At 45.9% G+C, this 16,616-nt stretch overlaps 2 protein-coding genes across 2 annotated transcripts; one reads left to right on the top strand and one right to left on the bottom strand.

The window, feature by feature from the left end:
• Nucleotides 1-1,435: 1,435 nt before the first annotated feature.
• Nucleotides 1,436-8,213, bottom strand: NECAP1 (NECAP endocytosis associated 1). The gene is made up of 8 exons (XM_036383935.2): nucleotides 8,046-8,213; nucleotides 6,591-6,691; nucleotides 6,351-6,455; nucleotides 5,872-5,953; nucleotides 5,363-5,471; nucleotides 5,091-5,277; nucleotides 3,816-3,909; nucleotides 1,436-3,700 (listed from the first exon to the last, which is right to left on the bottom strand). Exons 1-8 carry the CDS (start codon nucleotides 8,141-8,143, stop codon nucleotides 3,652-3,654), a joined length of 825 nt encoding a protein of 274 aa, XP_036239828.1. The 5' UTR covers nucleotides 8,144-8,213; the 3' UTR covers nucleotides 1,436-3,651.
• Nucleotides 8,214-11,690: 3,477 nt separating this feature from the next.
• Nucleotides 11,691-15,748, top strand: C3AR1 (complement C3a receptor 1). Its single transcript, XM_036378582.1, has 2 exons — nucleotides 11,691-11,727; nucleotides 14,278-15,748. Exon 2 carries the CDS (start codon nucleotides 14,285-14,287, stop codon nucleotides 15,398-15,400), a length of 1,116 nt encoding a protein of 371 aa, XP_036234475.1. The 5' UTR covers nucleotides 11,691-11,727; nucleotides 14,278-14,284; the 3' UTR covers nucleotides 15,401-15,748.
• The last annotated feature ends 868 nt before the right edge of the window (nucleotides 15,749-16,616 follow it).

The following is a 16,616-nucleotide window of genomic DNA, read 5'->3' as shown; positions in this document are numbered from 1 at the left end:
TGATTCTTTCTATGTGCTACAGACTGTCTCCCAATTGGAAGAAAGGGAAAACTTGCACAGGACTCAGCAAGCTGTGCATTCTAGCAGGTCTTGCTGTGAGGAAAGGCATGGGGCCTGGGAAGATCTCCACACATGACTAAGCTCTCCTCCATGAACTGTTTCCCAGTCTTCTGTGCTTCTTTAGGCACAAACAGGAATATATCCCAGCACTTCCCTTAGGTGAACTTCATCTGAAAATTCTCCTGCTCTGGAGAAAGACCCTTTTAGGCTCCTCAACTCTTTCTGCTGCAAGTACCTACTGAAAGGTCTGAGAAGCTCTACCATAGCTTATGGGTAAAATGCTACATCTTGTCCCTGCCAGGACCTATACAACATACCCATCCTATTTATGAAAATAAGGTAAAAGCTTTGGTCCTAGAGCTGAAAAAATGTCTTTTTTTCCCAGCCACTACAGATACTAGAATGCTTGACAATTCAAACAGCTGACTTCATAGGTTAAGATTTCTTATCTTTACCCAGGCTGTGTACTTCCAACACAGCCATATACACAGCTTTGCTCTCTGGCAGAGGAACATGGAGCAAGTATGCTGTGCAAGATGGCTGCAAGCAGGCTTGATAGAACAATGTCAGGGCCCTGAACATATTCACCTCCTGGGGGATTGGCTGGACTCAGGTCCAGCTTAAGTGATAGAGGTGTTTGGCTTGCAGAAACCTCAGCAACGTAGGCCTTATCTATCAGCTAAGTGGACCCTTGGACCCTGCCTGAGCTAGCACAGCCATGCCTGGCCATGTCCCCTGCTATCTAAATCCTCATTCTGACCTGCTCTGATCTTTGTGCTCAGGTACTTCAGAACTGCTCCTCCGCTGGTGAGGCCACTGCCCCTGCCTGCCCTGCTGTGACCCATCTTCCTGCTTCCTCTCTTTCCAGACAGCCTGTCCTTGCTGCCCCTAACAAAGGGCCCACTTGGCTCACCTTGACCATCTCTAGTATGCACAGGCTGTTTCCCATCTACCAGCACAGAAATAATTACTGAAAATACCTGCAGGCTGTAGAAGCCTTTAATGTCTGAGATGCTAAATATCAGGGCAGCTGTCTTCTCACTTGCATGCTTTATCCACACACTTACCAAGGCCCACAGGAACCTACACTCAGGCCTGTTTCCACGTCGTTGCTTTGTGTTTGATACTGTGAGTGTGTGAGTTTTTTTGCCTTATGTGGAACAGCTGTGTCATTTTTGTGTCCTTTTTCCACACTCCTACCTCTTTGCCCAGACAGAGCCTGAACCCATCACTCCTGAAGTTGCTCTTGTTCAGTCTGCAGGCCACAACAGATATGCAGAAGGATAAGTAGGCTGTGAGGATCTTGCTGGAGACATGAAGACCTTCAACCTAGAGGCTTCCAATGGAAAGACAATTTGACAACTTAGAAGACTCATGACATTTTTTACCCCAGTATTACTTGTTTAATTACCATTTGCACCAGTACATCTTATGCTTTATATACATATATCTTTAATTTTTGCTTCTTCAGCTTTTCAAATACATAATATATTATCTCCAGAATACTAAGACAATACAGAAGAGGCTCCTAGTTAGTTGTTAATTGGTGCCACCAACTTCCTTGGTTGAGGAATTGATACATAGTTGAAATGACAGGACCTCACAAGGATGTGAGCAAAGAAGACAAAGAAAACAAAATGCCAACCCAGGAGTCTGTGATGTTGCTTGTAGACTACTGCCATCTACAAGTTCAGGAGGGAAGGAGCTGAAGTACAGTGAGACTGCAGGAGTGACTATGAAGGCAGGGGAGGGCTGGCAGGGGGAAACACCAAGAGAACCAGGGAATCAGGGTTAAATGACTACTTAAAATACATCCAAGAGCAGTCTGGTCCCCACTTCCACAAGTGGAACTGCAGCAGCTTTAGAGCTATTTCAAGAATGTTGCTTCCCAAAGGGATGGTTTAAGTGGAACTGTCTCCAAAATGCCCTCACTGTAGCCAGACAAAAATGACAAAAGACCTTTGCCAATACAAGGTGCAAAGCTACTCTTTTAAAAGCCTCACCATAAATTTTTTGCCCAAAGGGAAACATTTCCTTGTGAAGGTGTGCTAGAGACACAAAAGTGTTGCTGTGTTGAGTGTTCAAAACAGGAAGAAGCCTTCCAGCAAAGCACCAATGCCCTAGTGTTCCAGGAACTGGGTACAGCCAAGAGTTACTGAGACCAACTTCCCAGCTAGTGTTTTGGCTTCTGTGCCAGCATGAAGGGTAGCGATTCAGCAGTGTGACGTTTCCAGCCTGCCCTGGGAGCTGGCCCACAGTCATCAACAGACTTACAGCCCAGATCACATCCACAGCTGCTGAAGTAGTGTCCACACTGCCTCAGGAAACTCTCCCAAAGAAAAAAGTAGGAAGTCATGGCTTTTTACCTCTTTCTAACTCCCTTAACCACACAGGAAATAGAGGGGGCTTGGACACATTAAAAATAAAAATATAAGTTCCAATAATGAGCTCACATCCCTTTTCTTCTGGACTCAGAAGAAAAGTCATCATAAGGAACAGAGGTGGGAGAATTTTGCTCCCACAGATCTCAGGACTGAGCCTACTATACATTTCTTGCTCAAATGAGTGAGTTAAAAAGGGGAAGGAGACTGTCCCTTCATCAGAGAATAATCTACTGTCCCACCATAATTCTTATTGTAGATATGTAATACTTGAAACACAGTGCCAAGTCACAACACAAGGCCAGGGCTCAGGATAGCGATGCAGGAACATGAAATGCTGAGTGGTGGGAATCACCTGGTTGTCATCTAGTGCAAGTAACTACCAAATTGTAAAAACAGGCTTTTTTTTTTTCCCTTAAAGCTATTTCCAGTTAAAACAGCTCAGTGACAGTGAGGCCTTTGCCAGGGGAGAAAGGAGTTAAAATGAGAGAAGTTCCTCCAGTGAAGCTGCAATCCAAACCAGGAGCCTCAAGGAGATAGGGTGTCCACCTGGAACTACAGCGCTACAGCAGCAGCCTACTCAAGGACCTGCATGACTCCTCCCACAGGATCACAAGGACATGCAGCACTACCAAGAATTGCACCAAAGATGGAAGAGTGGTGTGTGCATGGGGAGAGTCACTCCTCACCACAGATGTCATTAATCCAAGAGGGTTTTGTGTTGAGAAAAGACCTATCTCCTCAGAGGTTCCATTTAGCAAGTGTAGCCAAATGCAGCTGTCCTCAGCACCACAAGCTGCAGGGGCTGCAGTCACTAATGAAAGCAGCCACAAGAAGCAACAGCCTAGCCAGAGAAAATTTGAAGGACAAGGAACCCAGAGGCACCTACCCAGCCTCCTCCTGTACCCACTTTCTTCAAGATTCTTGCTTTCCCTGTATGGAAAGACAGGAAAAAAGAGCTAGGATGTACCATGTAATGGCAAGTAGATAGAGGGATAAGGCTACCTCTCTTCTCCTTGCCCATCTTGGGAGGAGTCTGTATGTTCTCTTTAGGTTCAGTGGGATCAAAAATACTAGGTTTAAGTGAAGATCTGATCTAAAAATGAAGGATTGTCCCAATTTGATTGAAGACTAGAGAGGTTTGTGCCCTCTCTGATCCCATTTGGTGCCTCTAGGTCATCAATTTGTCCCATTCCACTGCTTTGATCATTCAGAACTGGACCCAGTTGGACTGCTGAGGAGCCTGATTGGGAACAGCACTGAAACAAAAAAAGGAAAATCAAATGAGCAGATGCAGTAAGACTTCTTAACTTCTGGTTCTTCCCACACCCATCAGGACACTACCCTTCTTGTGTTCCATTTATCACAGTTTACCTGGATGCAGTGCTGAAGTCTCCCCAGAGGTCTGTGGTAGCAGATACTGGTGCCTTGGATGCAGCTGCAGGAGCATCTAAATCTAAAAGAATATCTAAGGCAAGAGAGAGAGAGAATGAGAAAAAAAATACATCAGCTCATCCAGAAAATCCTACAGGCATTTCAACTGTCACCTCAAACAAACTCCTGGATGCAGGGCAGAAAAACTTTGAAGGGACTCCAGCTTTCCCTGCAGAAGTCAGACTTTTTGAGGGGCTTGTTATAACAGCATCTCCTTTTGCTGAATGTGCACAGCTCCAGCAGACACTGTACCTCCAGCAAGGGTACATTGTCTTCAGGAACTATTCAGTCTCCACTCAGCACACCACCTGACACATCTGTCCCTTATTACCTCTCCCAGCAGACATAAGGCTCAGACTCAACCCAAGCTCAGCAATCACAACAGCTGCCAAACAGGCACCACCTTAACAGTGCAAACCACACACTGGGACCACATGAGCCCTACTCAGAAGTTAATGTTATACTCTCACTCAAACCCGTGGACAGCACTGCTGAAGTCTCTGCCTTCACAAAGGGATCATCAGCTCTCCAGACACCTCTGCAGGGTCACACTTCTAACACAGCCTCCAGAAGACTGCAGCAACCTCTTTGTTACACTATCACAGGATGATATAAGTTGGAAGGACCTCCAAAGATCATCTAATCTAGTCCCACTGCCATGACTTGAGCGGGGACATCTTGCACTAAATCAGGTTACTCAAAGTCCCATTCAATCTGGTCTTGAACACTTCTAATGAAGGGGTATCCATTCCTTCTCTGGGCAACCTGTTCCAGGGCTTCACCACTCTCATGGTAAAAATTTCTTCTTTATATCCAATCTAAATCTATCCTCTTTCAGTTTAAGCCTCTACCCTTTGCCCTGTCACTACAAGCCCTGGTAAGAAGTCTTTCTCCATCTTTCTTACAAGCTCTCTTTACATAGTGAAACATCTCCCCAGAGCCTTGTCCTCTCCAGGCTAAGCAACCCCAACTCTCTCAGTCTTTCTTCACAGGAGAGTTGGTCCAGCCTTCTGACCATTCCCATGGCCTTCCTCTGGACCCAGTATAACAGGTCCACATCCTTCTTGCACTGGGGACACTGGAGCTGCCAAAGAGACCAAAATCCTTGGGACACACCATGTCTCAGAGGGCAGTGCTGGCACTAGGTTGAACACAGTTTACTGAAGCAGCACCTGCTGGTGTGTTACAAACTGCTGGCTCAGTGCTAAGGTTTACCTGCACTGCTTGCATTACTGGATTTCTGCACAGGTGGTGGTGTGACATGGTTGGCAATGGCTGTGGAGGAAGGGGGAGGTATGGGAGGAACTGCAATTTTGCCTCCCGGTGGGGGTGGCAGCAGGCTTAGGCCCCCTGATCCAGACACACGGGGCTTGGCTGCTCCTCCTTTCTTTGATGTCATGTTCTGCGTTAAAAAAAAAAAGGAAGTGTAAAGAAGAGTCTCCATTGGCACATCCAGACAAAGAAGCAGGGTTAATTGGTCTGCTTACCCCAATGTTTAGTTTGATGGTCTGCCCTTCCTTAAACCCTAAGTCTAATTTGGGACGTGTGTCAGCTTCCTGGGACTCCTTGGAGATTTCAGTCTCCTGCTTCACCCACCTAAAAAGAAGAGAGTAAAACATGAGATCCTGAGGCAAAAAGGAACAGTGTTTTAGAAAAATGTGTGGTTTCTCTCTCCATCCCACCAAACTACTTTGCCTTGTCAAACCAGCTACCTCCCTACTCCTGGTGTCACACAGCACAAAGCTGGGACGACCACAAACCCATGAAGCTGTTTAACACGGCACCTGGAGCATCACAGGACCTAAGCTTAAGACTTACAGATCTGACCTGCAGGGCTCTCAGCTTGCATGACCGCCCGCAGCACACACAAGTGTCCCTTGCCAGAGCAGGGCTTCAGGGCCACCCCAAGGAAACCTGTGCTAAATGAACATGCACCACCACCCACCATGTTCTACAGGCCAGAGGAAAAATAGCATTCCAGAAAAGCAAAACTCACTTGAAGTGATCCTGCAAAGAGACGTTGAAGTCAAAAGCATCACCCCGATCTGTGAAGCCAATGCCTATAAAAGCACTTCGTCCTAGCAAGGAGACAGGAGGAGTCACTGGAGGTACCCTGCAACTGGGCCACAAATCCCTCTGCTTGTCCTAAACCACTCTGTGCTACCTCTCTCTGCCACACCTGCAGATGGATGCCAGCAGCTCACAGCAGTTCATTGTCACCAGCCTTCAGGATGCACCCTTCTTCCCACAGGGGCGTGCTTGGAAACCAAACCAAATGTTCCAGCCCAGCCCAGCCCCTGGGCTCTGTGCAATGTAGAGAACTTCCTCTGTTTACCCTGTCCTCAGACCCCTTCAGGAACACCACCTGGCCTTTTCAGCATCCCAACACCATTTTCATCCTCCTGGCACACTCTCAGCTCCATCTGGGTCTCCTTCACCCCTAGCACTTGGCACTTACATTGGCCCCCAACTCACCGGTCCCATCCTGAATTCGAATGACAAAGTAGCGGCTGGAATCTGCCACAGTCTCCACTGCAATGCCAGGGTATTGATCTATAGGAGCCTGGGCAAAAAGTTCTCCTGCAGACAAAGAATCAGGTGTTAAGAAAAGTAACCCCTTCCTAAAGTGTGGCCAGGGCTGCCATGCACAGCTCTGGGCAGGCTTAGGGGCAACAATCATAGTCACAGCCTTGGAGGGCACAGCTTTTCCCTTACCCGAAACCTTATCCTCCAGTTTTATGTAAGCGGTTTTGCCTTTGGAGGTGACACGAAGCCGCCCTGTCCAGTCTGGATGGTCCAGTTTCCAGTCAGACGCCCTGAAAGGAAGAGCAGCTGAACACTGACCACAGTCAACCTCCCCAGTTCTGCCCAGCCACCTCAGCAGAAGTCTCTGACCCCAAACCCTCAAGCCCTGCAGTGCCTCATGCCACTTCCCTCCCCCAAAAAGACATGGGGTCTCAGCTCCTCTCTTGCTGCTGCCAGCTGACACATGACTCTGACTGGCATCTCTGGGCAAAGGGAAAGAGACACAGTCCAGAGAGCATCAATTCCTCACCCTTATAAGTTTGCAAAAAAGGGGAGACAGAAGCACAGAAACTCACTTGAACAGGAGATCCACAAAAGCGACTTGTGAGCATTGGGAAGACCCCAAAAATTAATTCATAACATGCTGAAAAGACACTCCATTATTCTACCCTGTGGTTGTAAAATAACACTGAGTACTTCATAGCCTAAAGGCAGCTGACTTACACCAGGCAAAATACACACACAGACATTTTGACTGACCCATCACACTCTGCCACAGGCTCTTGTGAAGGGAAAAAAAAAAAAAAGGAAAGTGAGAAAGGAAAGTGAGAAAAAACCCAACTACAGCACTACAGCATCACAGAATATTCTGAACCCACAAGGATCACTGAATCCAGCTCCTGGCTCTGCACAGGACACCCCAAAAATGACAACATGTGCTTGAGAGCATTGTCCAAACGCTTCCTGAACTCTGGCAGCCTTGGTGCTGTAAAATCTACCGGATTTTATAACTGGAAACAAACATCCTTGGCCAGGCACAACATCCGCCTACAGTCTGTCAGGTTCAGGGAGTTCACAAACCCGCTCCTCCAGCAGGCCTGTGGGCACATCTTACGAAGTCACACTCTGCTTCTTCTGGCTGACCAGAGAAGGCATTTCTAACCGCTGGTTCTGCAGCCTCTTATTAAAAATCACCCCGAATTCCTCCTGTTTTCCTCCCAGCCACTGCTAGAGCCACCAGGCCAAATCCAACGTGCCGTTATAGCACATCAGTCCCATCCCAGGGATCCCAGCAAACCGGGAGCAGCCGTGAGCTCTGCCGGGAACACCACGCTGCCCCTCGCCTCCTGCCCCTGATGAACAGAGCAGCCCCTGCTCCCCCACAGCGCGGAGCGGAGGCTCCCCTACCTTCAGGGGCTGACCACCTGCCACAAGAGGCAATTCCAGCCGGCGGCTCCTCCGGAGCTCGGCAGGAGGGGGCTCAGGGGATGGCCGGACCCGCTCGCGGCCACAGGACACGGCTTTCCCAAGGGACGAGGCCGGGCCACGGGCATGGCACAGCTCAGCCCCCGGCTGCCCTGCCAGCAGGGCCCGAGGCAAGCCGGGACTCGCCGGGGCGACCCCGGGCGCCGCACGCTCCCTCACCTGTACCCGCGGTTGGAGGTGCGCGGCGGGATGCGGTAGACGTTGACATCGGGCTTCACGCAGAGAACGGACTCGTACTCCAGCTCGGCCGCCGCCATGTCGGCCGCGAAGCCCGGCGAGGAGCGAGCGGCAGGAGCCTAGTGACCAGCGGCGCTGCCCACGGCCATCTTTGATGAGGGCAGACACCGCCTGGGGGCGCCGGCGCGGCCGCGCTAGACGCGGGCCACGTCGGTGAAGCGGATGGAGCCATCTTGGGTGCTGGCAGCGGGGGCGGGAGGGCGCCATCTTGGAGCCGCCCCTGACACAGCAGCGGCAGCCGGCGCCATCTTGGGGGGGGGCTGGCGCGGCCATGTTTGTTAGGGGCGCCATGCCTTGGCGTGCCGGGCAGCGGGAAGGGCTGGGCGGGATGGCGGGGGCAGCGCGGCTGGTTGTGCCGCCACACGGTATTGACCTGCTCGTCTGCATCCCCCGGAGCTGCTCAGTGCCAGTGTTCTTTCTGTGGTGCGGGGATTAGGTGGCCTTTTGGTAATAGAGCAAGCCAAAAAGGAAACGCGGCGCAGAGCACGACAGGGTTTGCTGCTGGAAGTGATGGAAATGGCAGCTTTGCAAAGCTTAGTTTCAGGAGTGGGTCTTCCCCCAAAAAGGGTGTAGATACTAGTTTATTTGTCAATAATGATAAGGCTGGCAACATTTAAATCACTCTTTTAATGGTGGCTTCTCAGAGGAGACTGGTGTTGAAGTTTAGTGCTGTGCAGCGTCCTGTGACTGAGTCTCAAAAAGTACCAGTGTTTACTCTGAAAAGTGGAGAAGTTAAAATTATATAGAGAAGTTAAAATTACATAAGAGAAGTTTAAAAATTACATAGAGCCATGTGAGAAATGCATATTTTATGATTGGCTTTTCTCAAATATTAAAATGAATATTACATGTGTTATGTTAGAAAGCTGTAATAATTTTTTAAGTACTGTGTTAAATATAGTTTAGGTTATAACATAATAATAAAATAGAAACCATGAATGTGAGATATTTTTTTAAGAAAGGAATGAGGTACTGCACCAGGTAGCAGTCACAGGACACCGAAATCTTTCAGAGAAAAAGAATTTATTGCTCTCTTACCAGAAGAAATGAACTTCTTCCTGCCTTGCTCAGGCTTGAAGATGCTGTTAGGATTAAGAGGAAGAAGCTGACGATGACCAGACAGAATCCTGTGTTTGAATGGAATTTATGCATCATGTATGAGATGTATGAATATGCAACAGGCTATTGTTTTTAAGGGTTAATCCTCTCTTAACGGGTATCCTTTCTCAGGCTTATGCTGCCCAGAAAAAGGTACCCAGATGTCCATAACTTTTTATCTCTTATTGTCTCATATTATCCTAATTTCAAATTGTCCAAATTATTATTACTCTAAATATATTACTATTTTTATAACCATTTTATTACTATTAAACTTTTAAAATTTTAAAAACAAGTGATTGGCGTTTTTCACAGCCATGTCTGAGCATTCCATGTCAAGCATTGGAATGGGCTGCCTAGGGGGAGTGGTGGAGTCATCATCCCTGGAGGTGATGAGGCAAAAATAATCACTGAAACATCACTAAATTTGAGGTTTTCGTTTGGTATTTTGTTTGTTTTGGTTTGCTTTTTTGGTTTTTGTTTAGGGTTTTGTGGGTTTTTTTGGCTTTTTGTTTTGTTGGTTTTTTCATTTTGTTTTGGGTTTTTTGTTTGTTTGGGGTTTTGAGGTTTTTTGTTTGGTTTTTGGGGTGTTTGTTTTTGGTTCGGGGGTGGGTTGTTTTGTTTGTTTATTTGCTTGTTTTCCCAGTAGGAAAATAGCATTAGTTAATGCAGACAGAGCCATTCCCAGCCATGGCTGTCTAGTCACCATTCTTTATGTTTTATCTTGTTCTAGAACTTTTTAAGATCAAGGACCAGTACAGCATTCAGAATTCAAGAAGAAACTTACATTTACCTTTTGGATAGAGTTGCTCATTGACTTAATTTTTCATTAGAACTTCCTGCAGTGACTGCTAAATTTTTTCATTGAGCACTAATAACTTACTGGGAGCACACCCCTCCGTGTGCATAGTTAGGGCTGCTTTTCCAAGTTCAGTGATTCACAATTAGCAGTATTAAGTTTCACCTCCCTCTTCACAGTGCTGTCATTCAGTGTGCCACAGCCCTCCTACGGTCCCTCCAGGAGGAGAGCATCTCGGATGAGGGAGTGGCAAAGGGCCAACTATTATAAGGCATGTGAGGAAAGACTCACAAACAGCACCAGAACGCCAGGAATACATCTCTCATTCAATTCCATTGAGATTTAGCCAGCAGAGAACATAACAGTCTTCAGCATCTCTGGACCAAAAAAATACAAAGCACTGCCAATAACCCCCAAGGTTTAAATTTTTACTTATTTATTTTTTTTTTTAAAGGATTCATCAGAGGTTGAAATCTTGAAATAGAACATTTAACCTAGAGGATAGAACTGGTTAAGGACCTCCCTGCAAAGCAGGGCTTGACTGGCAGGTCCCGTGGTGGTGACCCAGCTCTGTGTCCCTCAGCCAAGAGGAGCCCATAGGAGTGAGCTCCCATCAGCACTGCCTGTCTGCGCCCGAGGAGTCCCCCTGGCAGGATGGCAGCTGAGAATAAGATGAAGCTACAGGAATTTTCCTGGCAGGCTGCTGACAGCCTGTCTGTCTATCTTTGTGGGTACAGCTCAGCCTTGGCCTGTCTTCCTTTCTCTGGTTTTGTGTTGGAGGCAGCATCTGTGTCTTTCACAGACACGCTCAGGAGCAGAAGTCTGCTCTGTCACAGTTCATTTTCCAGACCAAAACCAAAATACTGAGGCTGATTCTTGTATGTCTGGGCTTTGTCATTTCTGTTAAGCAGTCTTGAGTTCCCAAATTGTGAAGGGTGAGGGGGAAGCCCCTTGCTAAACATTAGAAATGCCTTGCCCTGGAAATCTTCCATTTTTATTGTCTTGCCACATTTTGTGCAAATCACCATTTCAGTTAACCACTTCTAACTTTTTTTCAGTCGAGTTCCTTTTTAAAAAATAGACTTTTAATACTCTAAAAAGTAAAAGGCAGATTAAAATCCTTTTGTCATGACCAGTCATGGTTTGATGAGTACAGTGCTCTGTATTTGATGAAGCAAACTGTCTCAAGCTGGTACAGAGGCTGATCTGGATTGGTAAGAGTCCTAGAAATGAGATTAGCTAGGTGAACGTGCTGACCTGGTAAGACATAGAAGTGGCTACAAGACAATAACAGATCAGGCATTTCACAGCAACATGGCAGGGTTTGGACTTAGAATTACTTCCAGCAAAGGTCACACTGTGTCAACAGGCAAGATGTCATTCAGTTGTCTTACTGAATATAGTAAAGTATATGTTTATGATTATAAATATATTAATATTTATTTTGAGCACTATTTTATTTTGACAGTTTTGAGAAACTTCCTGTGGTTTGACTGTTTATTTTATGAGCAGATGATATCCAGATCTTGAAATTACATTCAAATGAGTCATTTTATCAGGGTGAAAGAACACACTTGGCAAATACAGGATGCATGCAGGAAATAAAAATGCAGTTCCTAAAATGTCATGTGAGAGTTTTTTCAGTCACTTCCAGAGACAGGACTGATGGTACTTGCTGCAACACACTGAAATAGCTGCTTCACTCAGGTAGGTATCATAAACTGGAGAATTTTGCTTTCCTCATCTACTTGCCATTTATTATTCTTTACTCCTGAAAACCGCTCTCCCTCCTCCAGTTCCCCTTCCATTTTCAAACCACACTGCGGCCCTTTTAGCACTCTGGAAAATATAGTGTGGGCAGTATCTTCTAATTGATTCATCAGTTTACTTTGGAGTAGGACTTGCATTACTATTTTACAGCATTCCTTGTTTCCCTGTCCTCTTCACACCATTTTCCGTAGCTATCTGGGGAGGCAGCAGGGTTCAACTCTTGCGGCACTATTCGCCAGTTGTCCCTCTAAAAGTTGCTTCTACATGGATCAGCAAGACCACAGGAAATGAAACAAACTTGGGAGAATTTTAAATTAAGCCTCCAGCTTTAAGTTAAGCCTTCCAGTAATGTTTTTCATAGCTTTCCTTGCAGATCACCTTCACTTACAAGTCTCTTAGCAGATATTACAAAAACCTGATAAATGACGATGTTTGTTACAATTGTTTATCTCATTTTCTTCTTAGTGAAGCAGTTTGAACACTTATGCATCACTCCACTTTCAGACTGCATGTTGTGCAAGAGTGAGATTGATGATTTGAATTTTTAAAAAATAATATTTATATTTTCTCCTGCATACAACAATCTCTGGCTGGTATTTAAGTACTGGCATAACAGGTTAAAAAAGGGCCAGTTGTCTTATTTATGTCTTCTCAGTTGCTTCTGCAGGCTGTATTCACCTTTTCCCTATTCAGTTTCCTTGCATTTTGGTAACACTTTTTGGGACCTTTCAGTAATATAACTGCCTTCATCAATTCAGCAAGGGTTTAGTTAGCAGAATTTTATAGACAATTCTATTAATGCCTAAAGGATGAAGATAGGGGTGGTTTTTTTTTCCTCAATTCTATCTTAGCTTTGCTGGTTTTCTTCTCCTCTCTAAATTTACTAAGTCCAGGATAATTGAGCAATTAACATTTTTCCTCTACTATGGTCATAGTTTTAAAATGTCACTTAAGTATGCTGTAGGTCAGCTTCATTGTTTTGCAGTAAGACAGCTGATATCTAAAATGGCTGAAAAACATTACTCTGTATTTTTATTTCTACAAGTAAATATCTGTCTGTTCTTCTTAAACATTCATTTCTTGTCTTTCATAGAATCTTAAACCATTAATGTTTTGCCTTTCTCCTGGTCAAGATAAGATTTCCAAGGAACCTGCAGACAGCTCGGAACACGTGTAAGAAAAGGAAGTGGTCACTGGCACTTCCCTAAAATACCACTTAGCCAACAGAATTTATGTCCTGTCCGTTCTATTTGTAATGTTCAGAAAGTGAAGCAGGGTTATTTCAGAAACATAGACATTGTTTTCTTAACTTAAATGTACTTCACCAGTTATGCCAGAAGAAATTGCTCATTTTAAAGGAAAGAGGAACTAAAAATGCTGATTTGCCTTTCTGAAGCAGGAAGTCAACCAGGAAACACACCTGGGGACAGCATGGCTATCTGAATAGAGAGCTCCACTTTGGAGACTAAGAAGAACCAGATGGAAATCAAAGGGATGATAGAGACAGGAGGACATAACTGTATAGAGCCCCCTGTTTAAATAGCAAGCTTCCTTCCTTTCTGAGGGATGGGTCTGGTCGGCATAGGGGGCCCTCTGCTCCCCTCAGAAGGGAGTCACCCACTACAGCTATCCTTTTCTTTTTGATGTTACAGGTGGTGACCACTCTGACAGATGAAGTGTAATTGGAAAGCTCACTGGGCAGATAATTTTCTTCTATATCCTCTGACTGACCCTCTAGATCCAGGGCCTCGTATCTATTCTGAAGTGGTACCTGTCTAAGGGATAGGGGTCGGGAGGAATTTTTATCATTACCTCTCTGAGTAGGAACCCATTTCCATTCCCCTTTATGCACCAGGTGTCCTCCTATTACCTGACAGTGGGAGGCATGGGAGTTCTCTGACTCCCAGTGGGCCTCCCTCAAGGATGGAACGGCAGAACTCCACCAATCCATTTCCCTTTCACTTTCCCTAATACTCCTTATCCTTTCTACTTCCTCCCTAAGCTCAGCCACCAGCGAAAGGAGATCGTTCACCTGTTCACACTGCAGGCAGGCTTCTTTTGCAGTGGCTCTGGAGACACTGATAGGCTCAAACACTCCACACAGGAAGGGGTCTGGATAGACGGATCCTTTTTGGAGGGTTCTATTTGGCAACACACTTTTACTAACTGCAGTTTTTGATCGTGTAAAAACCATTACTAACAAAAAACTAACCAACCAACCAACCAACCAAAAAAAACCAACCCCAAACAACTCAAACCAACCTAACCAACAGAACCACAACATACCCCACTAGCAGAAGGACACCTGCGACCCTGCCTGCACGAACTGCCGTGCCACGCCCCTGTTTGCCCGCTCCCATTCTCCGCGCTCCCTAGAGCCCCCTTCTAATCTCCCCGCCGCTCGCCGAGGAAAGCCCCGCCCTGCGCTTGCGTGGCTAACAAGAACCAAGGATGTGAATTGCTACTGATTTCCTTTCTGTTTTACAGCTGCAGAATGCCTCAAGTCCTGGGCAATAGCAGTTCACAGGAACAGGCTGCTGTATATTATGCATCAGAATCAATTGTCTGCATTGCTACCTTCACCATCGTTTTCATCATAGGTATCCCAGGCAATGGGTTGGTGATCTGGGTAGCTGGTCTGAAAATGAAAAGGTCTGTGAACACTGTCTGGTTCCTAAACCTTGCTGTGGCTGACATCATGTGCTGCTTGACCTTGCCATTTTTCATTGTTCACCTGGCCCTTCATGAACACTGGCCCTATGGCTGGTTCCTCTGCAAAGTCATTCCATCAGTCATCATTTTCACCATGTTTGCTAGTGTCTTCCTACTCGTGGCCATCAGCATTGATCGGTGCCTCCTGGTGATGAAACCTGTCTGGTGTCAGAACCACCGAACAGTGAAATTTATATCGCTAATATGCAGTGGCATTTGGATGCTGGCCTTTCTTTTCTGCTGCCCTGTCTTCTACTACCGTGAGACAAGCACTTACGATGGCAAAACAGAGTGTGGGTACAATTCTGGAGTTGATGATTACATAGATGATCCTGTAAATGTATCCGTAAATGTGTCTGTAAATGAGTTATGGGACTACTCAACCTACAATGGTAGTTACTTGTGGGGAGACATCAATGAAGGTAATGATTCTGTACCCCTTGCCTCAGCAGTAATAAACATCACTAGGGCTGTCTTTGGCTTTTTGCTGCCCTTTGGCATAATGGCAGTTTGCTATGCCCTCATTGTTTTCAGAACACATGCAAATCAGTTTCACAAGTCACGCAACAGGACACTGCAAACAATTGTGTGCGTGATAGCGGCATTCTTCATCTGCTGGGCTCCATACCATGTAGTTGGGATGCTCTCTGTTGTACCTCACCTTCGAACAAGACTGATGGAGTCACTGATCCTGTGGGATCACCTCTCTACAGCACTTGCATATGCCAACAGCTGCATCAACCCCTTGCTTTATGTTTTTGTGGGACGGGACTTCAGGGCAAAGGTACGACAATCGGTGCAAAGAATCTTGGAAAGTGCCTTTAGCGAGGAACTCACATCTTCAACCCTTCACAGAAGCCAGACTTCAGCAGACAAGAACCTTAGCAGCACCTTGTAGTGCAGGACTTCCTATCACCACTGTAGAAGGAACAAGCTATGGCACTGCACATCCATCACTCTCCGCTTAGCTGGTGGTTTTGCTCCAATGTCTGATTAATCTGCAGCTCCCACCCAGGACACTGCAAGCATTCAGCTCATGACAGATAACCCCCTTTATATCCTACACTAGAGAGATGGGAAGTTGGAAGCACCAAGAGTAATAATCTGAGGGATGACTGGTGAAGCAGAAGACACAGTATTTTAACCTACACAGACTATTTTAAGAAAGCAGGGCTGGCTACAGATTTGTGGTGGGAATCACGTAGTCGAACCTCTCAATTGAGATTAAAATGTTATTTTATTTGCATATGTCTGTGTTCTGTATCTCCTGTCTCTGATAAAGTGCAGATAAAACTAATTAGGATATTGGTCCTCAGAAGGTCATCACATCATTCCTCTGACTCTACTAGGGCTCTGAGGTATGTGTAGGAATATCTGGAGATTCCCTAGAGTACTACTGTATTTCCTTACAGCCAGGCACTAGAACAGCACTTGCCCAGTCAGCTGCATTGAACTGACTTTTGTGCCCTGGCAGATACCCAATCTATTTCTTTGTCCTGGCAAATACATCACTGTATGGTAGTACCTGGTCAATGCACATGCTGTACCTATGTTCAGTAGCACGTGCACACTCGCTGTCTCCTCAACACTCCCTCCAGCACCAGAGTCCCAAATATTCCTTTTAGGAAGCAGTTTTAGATTATCCAAATGTACCTACTGTATTCTGAGATGGCACATGAGCAGAATTTGAGCAACTGCAGTCACTGATGACCCAGATTAGGTGACTGCTGGACTATCAGCCATTTGGCAAAACCCTGGAACTGAGAAGTGATAACCTCCAATCTGACCCCAAGAAGGTGGAGAATGACCATGTTGTGGCTCAGTCATGTGAAGCTCTCCTTACAAGACAGATGTGCTTCTTATGTCCTTCCAGTGGAGAAAAAATTTCATCCAGTCAGGCTATTTGGGGTGTTCCCAAGGTTCAATGTTCCCTGCTCCTGAAAAGCAGAAATACATTTACTAGGTACTCTACAGAAGCAGTTTAAAAATCTGCTTTCTGTGTTAGTTCTTCCTTAAAAGAGAAAGGCCAACAAACAGTAAGACAAATAGACACTAAGCATTGGTAGAGTTTTCACTCTGCCTTTCTGGTGAGCATAAACCGAAAGACTCTCGGA

This window comes from Molothrus ater, chromosome 2 (assembly GCF_012460135.2).
Source record: "Molothrus ater isolate BHLD 08-10-18 breed brown headed cowbird chromosome 2, BPBGC_Mater_1.1, whole genome shotgun sequence".
In the NCBI taxonomy this organism is placed as follows: domain Eukaryota; kingdom Metazoa; phylum Chordata; class Aves; order Passeriformes; family Icteridae; genus Molothrus; species Molothrus ater.
This window is presented reverse-complemented; position numbering and strand designations above follow the sequence as displayed.